The sequence below is a fragment of the Pogoniulus pusillus genome, chromosome 11, assembly GCF_015220805.1.
Source record: "Pogoniulus pusillus isolate bPogPus1 chromosome 11, bPogPus1.pri, whole genome shotgun sequence".
NCBI lineage: Eukaryota > Metazoa > Chordata > Aves > Piciformes > Lybiidae > Pogoniulus > Pogoniulus pusillus.
Genome location: NC_087274.1, coordinates 33534794 through 33543075, shown reverse-complemented (window position 1 = coordinate 33543075; position 8282 = coordinate 33534794). Strand labels below are relative to the sequence as shown.

General features: G+C 60.2%; 1 protein-coding gene across 1 annotated transcript; it reads right to left on the bottom strand.

The window, feature by feature from the left end:
* Positions 1 to 816: 816 nt before the first annotated feature.
* Positions 817 to 6282, bottom strand: LOC135179813 (succinate--CoA ligase [ADP/GDP-forming] subunit alpha, mitochondrial-like). The gene is made up of 3 exons (XM_064151850.1): positions 6096 to 6282; positions 2235 to 2386; positions 817 to 1311 (listed from the first exon to the last, which is right to left on the bottom strand). Exons 1-3 carry the CDS (start codon positions 6265 to 6267, stop codon positions 817 to 819), a joined length of 819 nt encoding a protein of 272 aa, XP_064007920.1. The 5' UTR covers positions 6268 to 6282.
* Positions 6283 to 8282: the final 2000 nt, after the last annotated feature.

Below are 8282 nucleotides of genomic sequence, written 5' to 3'. Positions count from 1 at the left end.
CAGGCTCTGCTCACTGCTGCCTGGGACAGGACAAGCAGCAGTGGATGGAAGCTGCAGCACAGGAGGTTCAGCTCAGCACAAGGGGAACTTCTTTACTGCAAGGGTCCCAGAGCCCTGGCACAGGCTGCCCAGAGAGGTTGTGGAGTCTCCTTCTGTGGAGCCTTCCCAGGCCTGTCTGGATGTGTTCCTGTGTGCTCTGAGCTACACTGTGTGGTCCTGCTCTGGCAGGGGTTGGACTGGATGATCTCCTTGGGTCCCTTCCAACCCCTGACACCCTGTGAGCCTGTGACAGCAGAGCAGTGGGTGGGTTTGTGCCAAGTGACAGCTCCCTGTGGGCAGGAGCCCTTACCCTGGCCCGTGGAAAGAATGCATGCCTGGGTGCCCATAAGTGCACCTGGAAAGCATCCCTCGTCATCACCTGCCTCCTGCAGCCTCCTTAGCATGCAGCTCACAGGAGGTAATGGCTAAAAAATCAGTGTTGCTGGTGGAGGAGAGTAGGAGAGAGCTGTTTGGGTTGTTTTCTTCCTTCGGGCTGTTTGGATGAGAGCTGGTTCTGCCTGGAAACATTGTCCAGGAGGGTGAAAAAATAAACAGGAGGGGGAAAGGCAAAGAAGGGAAAAGAAATCCATTCCTGCTGTAAGCTGTGAGCTGCAGGCTGGAATTGCTGTTCTGCCCCAGAGAAATGGCTCACAGAGCAGGCACAGGTGCCAGAGGCTTTCTTGAGCCTTGTGGCTTGGCCAGAGTCATAGAATGGTTTGGGTTGGAAAGGACCTCCAAAGGTCATCAGGTGGAGAGAAGGGATCCTGCTCCTCTGCTCTACTCTGGGGAGCCCTCCCCGGCAGGGATGTGTCCAGCTCTGGGGACTCCAGCACAAGGACATGGACCTGATAAAGAGGGTCCAGAAGAGGCCACCAAGATGGTCAGAGAGGGGTTGGAGTGGAGGCTCTGCAAGGGCTTGTCCACCCCAGCTGACTGTACCAGTGCAGCCAGCAGAGCTGCCTGCTGTCGCAGCAAGCTGTGAGCACCAAGTGCCTGGGCATGACTTGCGCTGCCCAGCGGCGTCCCCTCGGGAGCAGCTCCGTGCTCGGGGTCAGCACGGGCAGGCAGCACCACGGCACCCACCTTGTGCATGGTGCTGCCCAGCTGAGCAGGAGACATGCTGACCACCACGCCGGCGCTCTGCAGGGCTGCGATCTTCTCCTTGGCCCCACCCTTGCCCCCAGCAATGATGGCTCCTGCGTGCCCCATCCGCCGGCCCGGAGGAGCTGTCAGCCCCGCGATGAACGACACCACCGGCTTGGCTTTGGGACCCTGAGGGCAAAGGCAGCGCAGGGTCAGGCAGGGGCAGGGCAGGTGACAGGCAGCTCCAGCTGGCAGGCCGCTGGTGGCTTCGCAAAGATCAGCCAGGCAGGGACAGAGCTCAACCACTGCAGGCGGCAGGAGGCAGAGCCAAGACTCTGCGGAGTGCGGGCTGCAGAACCTCCCCGAGGGGACAGGCTGAGACAGCTGAGGCTGTGCAGCCTGGAGGAGAGAAGGCTCCAGGGAGACCTCAGAGCAGCCTTGCAGGACCTGGAGGCACTCCAGGAGAGCTGGGGAGGCACTTTGGACAGGGGCTGGGAGCAACAGGACAACGGGGAATGGATTGAAGCTTGGGAGGAGAGATTGAGATTGGGATTAGGAACAAATTCCTGGCAGTGAGGGTGGGGAGACTCTGGCACAGGCTGAGGAGGGGGAGACTCTGGCACAGGCTGAGGAGGGGGAGACTCTGGCACAGGCAGAGGAGGGGGAGGCTCTGGCAGAGGTTGAGGAGGGGGAGACTCTGGCACACATTGAGAGTGGGGAGACTCTGGCACAGATTGAGGAGGGGGAGGCTCTGGCACAGGTTGAGGAGGGGGAGGCTCTGGCACAGGTTGCCCAGAGGAGTTGTGGAGTCTCCCTCTCTGCAGATATCCAGAACCCTTCTGCCTGGATGTGTTCCTCTGTGATCTGCTCTGGGTGATCCTGCTCTGGCAGTCTGTGAGCCTCTGAATGGGTTGGGTTGGAAGGGACCTCACAGCTCACCCAGCTCCAGCCCCCTGCCATGGGCACAGACACCTTCCACCAGCCCAGGCTGCTCAGGGCCTTCAGCTCTTCAGTGGAAGGCAGAAGCTCTGAGGGCTGTGAGGAGGGAGTGAGCTGGGGCTGCCTTGGCATGGTCACACGAGGGGCTGAAGGGCCCAGGGGTTAGCACTTACAGAATTGTTCTCCTTCAGAAATGCTGCAGCATCTTCTTCAGCATTGCCTCCAATTTCCCCAATCAGGATGATGCCCTCAGTGTGAGGATCCTTCAGGAAGACATCCAGGCAGTCAATGAAATTAGTGCCATTGAAGGGGTCACCTCCAATCCCTGCAGAAGAGAAGTGACACCAATCAGAAGCACAAGGAAAGCAAAGAGCCTGCCCCAGGGTGCAGAGGCTGCACAGACGTGGCCAAGTCCAGCTCAGCATGAAGTGCTCCCAGAGGCTCCAGAGGGGCAGCTCTGAGGCCTCTTCCCAAGTCTCAGATGGCAAACTCCTGCCCCAGACACCTCCTGGCATGCCCCTAAAGCTTTGATAGCTGCAGAGTCAGCTCCCAGAGCAGAAGCAGAGGTCACAGCCCTCAGACAGAGCCTCCACACAAAACCCTGCCCAGAGCTTTGTGTGGCACTGACTTTACTGAGCAGCCCCAAGGAAATGCCCAGGAGGGCTCCTGCCCTTTGCAACCACCGAGTGGGAGGGCTTGGAAGGGACCTGCAGAGAGCATCCAGCCCAAGCTGCCTGCCAGAGCAGGGGCACCCAGGGCAGGGCACCCAGGAGCACAGCCAGGGGAGCTTGCAAAGGCTCCAGAGCAGGAGGCTCCACAGCCTCTCTGGGCAGCCTGCTCCAGGCTCCAGCACCCTCACACCAAACAAGTTCCTCCTCATGCTGAGCTGCAACCTCCTGGGCTCCAGCTTGTGCCTCTTGTGCCCTGTGCTGTCACTGGGCACCACCAAAAAGTAGCTCTCCACTGGACTCTCCCCAGCAGGTCTCTGTCTCTCCCGAACTGGGGAGCCCCAAACTGGACACAGCACTGCAGCTGGCCTCATCCTGTCATTCCAAGCCCTTGTCAATAGTCCCTCCCCAGCCCTCCTGGAGCCCCCTTCAGATCCTGGAAGGCCACTCCAAGGCCTCCACCTCTCTCAGCCTGTGCTCACAGCAGAGCTGCTGCAGCCCTCGGAGCACCTTGGTGGCCTCCTCTGGACTGGCTCCAGCAGTTCCATGTCCTGCTTGTGCTGGGGGCTGCAGAAGTGCAGGTTTCCTTAGTCGCGGTTGGGCTTGGATGCCTTCACCCAACAATAAATCCCCTCCATCACTTGATGGCAGCAGAGCTACAACAGAAACGCACAGCAGTGATGCTGCGCGGCAGGGAGAGCCCCTCCCGATTCTGCCTGCCCAGCTCCTCTCCTGGGGGCCCTGCTCTGTGATCTGAGTCCTGCGAAGCCAGCAGGAGAGCTCTGCCTTTGCAGCAGGCACTCGTGCAGGGGCGACTTGGCTCAGTCCCAGCCAGCACAAAGAAGCCTGGGTGCAGCCCAGCATCCCCTCCGCGGCTTCAGCTGCAGCTGCCCACTCTGCCGCGGCCGGAGCAGCTTTCCCACCGCAGCCCCGCGCACAGCTTTGCCCCTGGAGGGAGCAGCTCCCGGAGCTCCGAGCCGTGAGCAGTGCTGCTGCTTGCTCCTTCACCCCCACACGCACAGGAGCCGTCCACAAAGGCTGACATCAAGGTACCCCCAGCCCACATTTCCTGCAGCTCAGAGCAGCTCCTGGCAAACAGTAAAGGTCTGCTGTAAACCTCTGAATGCCAAAGCCCCTCCGTGGCAGCGACCCCACGAGCCAGGGGAGGAGAAGCCTGCAGAGAATCAAGACCATCTTCTAAATACCCTTCCTGCCTCCCCCTGCAAGCTGCAGCAGCGTCTCCCCCCACCCAGGGGCTCACAAACCCATCCCCGTGGCCCCTTCCACCCCTGGGGGCAAACCTGCCAGCCGGCTCCGGCGCCATCCTGCCCCGGAGGCTCAGCACTGTGCACCTCTGCTGGGCAGCTCTGGCTGCCTTGCTTCTCCTGGTGCCCAGGTGACTGCATGTGCTGCTGACCTCCTCACCTGTGCCACTGAACCCAGGCTCTGCCTTGCCACAACCAGGCCCTGTCTTCTCTGCGGGTGCTCTGCAAGCTCCACAGTGCTTTCTTGCCTGGAGCTAGGAGTGGACAATTGCATGAGCTGCCCAGATCCACCTACACAAAGCTGATGCTGCCTCCCAGGGGGACAACATCTCCGTGCCCCACTGCTGGCTACGCTTGGACTTCTTCATCTTCCCCCCCCCTTGGGCATTTCAATCAGGTCAGGCAGCTTCTGTGCTCCCTCCTTTCTTACTTCCAGTGCTAAAAGGCTTTGGCGGCTGCAGAGCTGCAGTGGCCCTCTGCAGAGGGCAGCCCTGCAGAGAGCAGGCAGCTTTCACAGCAGCCTCTCTCCCCCAGCCCAGGAGCTGCCTGCTGACAGCATCTCCTCCTTCCAGCGTCTGCCCAGCCCCGGGCTGTTAGCTTCTCCCCCTCTGGAGGTGGCAGGGCTGTGGCTGGCTCCCTGGCAGCAGGCTTTGCACAGCACGTCCCTAGCGCTCGCTGCAGGGATGGGGACGTGGAACCAGGGCACTGCCAGCCCCTGCCAGCCCTCCCGAGCCCCTGCCCAGGCTGAAGCTGTTCCAGGTGGAAGCACAGAATCACAGAACCGTTTGGCTTGCAAAAGCCCTCCAAGATCAAGTCCAACCATCAAGCCAACCCCAGCCTGGCCACCAAACCATGGCCCCCGGTGCCACGGCCGTGTGCTTCTGGAACCCTCCAGGGATGGGGACTCTGCCACCTCCCTGGACAGCCTGTGCCAGCCCCTGACCCCTCTGCAGGAAGGAAATGGTTCCTGACCTCATCCATCCAGGCCACTTTCTCTTGTGCTATCCCCCTGGCACCCACCCCTCAGCTACTGACAGACATTGCTCAGAGCCCTCTCAGCCTTCTCCTCCCCACACTAACCAGCCCCAGGGCTCTCAGCCTCTCTCCACAGCAGAGCTGTCCCAGGCCCTTCAGCATCCTCCCAGCTCTCTGCTGGACTCTCCCCAGCAGCTCTGTGTCTCTCCTGAACTGGGGAGCCCCAAACTGGACACAGCACTGCAGCTGTGGCCTCAGCAGGGCAGGGCAGAGGGGCAGGAGAACCTCCCTGGCCCTGCTGGCCACACTCCTCTTGCTGGCCCCAGGCTGCCCTTGGCCCTCTTGGCCCCAGGGGCACATTGCTGCCCCAGGCAGCACTTGCTGCCCACCAGCACCCCAAGCTGTCTCTCCAGGGAGCTGCTCTCCAGCAGCTGCCCCCCACTCTGTACTGCTGCCTGCTCTTGCTGCTGCCCAGCTGCAGGACTCTGCCCTTGGCCTTGCTGAACCTCAGGAGGTTCCTCTCTGCCCAGCTCTCAGCCTGCCCAGGGCTCACTGGATGGCAGCACAGCCTGGGGGGTCTCAGCCACCCCTCCCACTTTGGTGCCACAGCAAACTGGCAGAGGTTCACTCTGTGCCCTCGTGCAGGTTGTTGATGGAGAACCTGAACAAGCCTGGGCCCAGCACCAGCCCCTGGGGACCACCACTGGCCACAGGCCCCCAGCTGGGCTCTGCACCACTGATCACCACCCTCTGGGCTCTGTTCCTGAGCCAGTTTCCAACCCAGCTCACAGCCCAATCACCCAGCCCACTCTGCCTGCCTGATGGGATGCCATGGGAGGCAGCAGCAGCAAAGCCTTGCTGAAGCCACAGGATGATGCCCACTGCTCCCCCTTCAGCACCCCTCTGGCCATGCCTCTGCAGCACCATTCCCCCTCAGTGACTCCATGCTGGCTGCTCCTGGCCAATTTTTCCCTGGGAAAATGTGTTTCCAGAGGAACACAGGGATCTCATTTCTCCCCACAGTGACCCTGCAGCAACTGCCCTGCAAAACCAAATGCCTTTGGATGGCTTCTGGGCACAGCAGATGCAGTTGATTCCCAGGTGCAGAGGCTGTGAGGACACTTACCAATGCAGAAGGACTGCCCCAACCCGACCTGGGTTGTCTGGTGCACAGCTTCATATGTCAGAGTTCCAGATCTTGACACGATGCCTTGAGGAAAGGAAAGGAGAGAAGAAACTGTGAGACCTGCAGCAGCTCCTGCACACAGCCAGGGGTTGGCTTGGAAGGGATCATCCATGGGTAGGGACACTTCCCACCAGCACAGGATGCTCAAGGACCTCATCAGGCCTGGCCTTGAACACCTCCCTGGCAACCTGTGCCAGTGTCTCACCACCCTCAATCTGTGCCAGTGTCTCACCACCCTCACTTCTTCCTAACATCCAGTTTGAATCTCCTCTCTGCCAGTTCAAACCCATCCCTCCTCATCCTGTCACTCCAAGCCCTTCTCAGCAGTCCCTCCCCAGCCCTCCTGTAGCCCCTTTCAGATGCTGCAAGGCCACTCCAACGTCTCCTCAAAGCTTTCTCTACTCCAAGCTGCAGAGCTCCAACTCTCTCAGCCTGTCCTCATAGGTTGCTCAAGGCCTCCCCAGCCTGGCTTTGAACAGCTCCAGGTCAACAAAGTCCTCACTTGAAGAAGTCAGCTCCATGCAGGACAATCCCTAGGGAGCTGCCCACAAGAAGCCAGGTTCTGCAGCTGTCCCTGCCACGGCAGAAGTCTCCAGAAGATTCTACCCAGGGTATGTCACACACCAGAGACCTCCCAGAGTAGAGAGGGAAGCACAGCATCATTTGGGTTGGATCAGGCCATTCTAGAGCTGCCCAGCTGCTGTAGGTGGGTGCAGGACTGAGCAGGGGCCTCAGTCCTCAGCCACTTTCTCTTATGGAATCAGAGAATCACAGAAGTTCCTTGGTTGGCAAAGCCCTGCCAGAGCATCCAACCCAACCATTCTGCCCAGGCTGGGGCTGCCCATGGCCCTCAGCACCACAGCTCTGCCTCTGAGAAACACCTCCAGGGATGGGGACTCCACCACTCCCCTGGGCAGCCTCATCCAATCCCACAGGCTCACAGGGTGTCAGGGGTTGGAAGAGATCCAGGGAGATCATCCAGTCCAACCCCTGCCAGAGCAGGACCACACAGTGTAGCTCAGGGCACACAGGGACACATCCAGACAGGCCTGGAAAGGCTCCACAGAAGGAGACTCCACAGCCTCTCTGGGCAGCCTGTGCCAGGGCTCTGGGACCCTTACAGTCAAGAAGTTCCCCCTTGTGCTGAGCTGAACCTCCTGTGCTGCAGCTTCCATCCACTGCTGCTTGTCCTGTCCCAGGCAGCAGTGAGCAGAGCCTGTCCCCCCCTCCTGACCCCCAGATAGTTATAAACATTGATTCAATCCCCTCTCAGTCTTCTCCTCTCCACACTAAGCAGCCCCAGGGCCCTCAGCCTCTCCTCACCAGGCACTGCTCCAGGCCCCTCATCATCCTCATAGTCCTGTCCCTCTGCAACTGGGGAGCCCAAGCCTGAAGGCAGTGCTCAAGAGGAGGTCTCAGCAGGGCAGAGCAGAGGGGCAGAAGCTCCCTGATCTGCTGGACACACTCTGCTGAATGCCCCCAGGCTCCCACTGGCCTCTTGGCCCCCAGAGCACACTGCTGTGCCAGGGATGTTCTCCCCAGCACCCCCAGCTCCTCTGCTGGGGCTGCTCTCCAGCAGGTCCCCCCCTGTCTGTACTGCTGCCTGCTCTTGCTCCTGCCCAGCGTGTCCAGAAGTCCATGGAGAAGCTCTCCGTTCTTTACTTCCACTTCTGGGTCAGGCACTTTGGAGAGAGATGGAAAAGGCAGAACCTTTTTGCCTCTTCCTCATCTGGCAGGCAGAGCTGTTGGTCTGGAGCTGCTCTGCTGTGCACTGCAGCTCCACTGAACCCAGGGCTGCACTGAACCCAGTTAGAGCAAGACATCCTGGGGCTGGGTAAGTGGGTGATGAATACCGTTTGGCCTCAGGAAATGAGCTCCTGTGATGTACTCCAAGCCCCTGCACCTGCGAGAGCCAACCTCTCCAAAACACTGCTCTGGGCTGGCTCTGCTGGCCGCAGCCCCTGCAGAGGACCTGCCCTCAGCGCAGTGAGCTCAGGCACCCCCCGCCCGCACTCCAAAGGGACACTACTGACCTGCTGGGGATATTTTTTCCCCTCCTGTGGAGAGGCATTAGGCTTCTTTGCTTTGATGCCTCCTGAAGTAGTTTTTGCTGTGCCAAGCCCATGT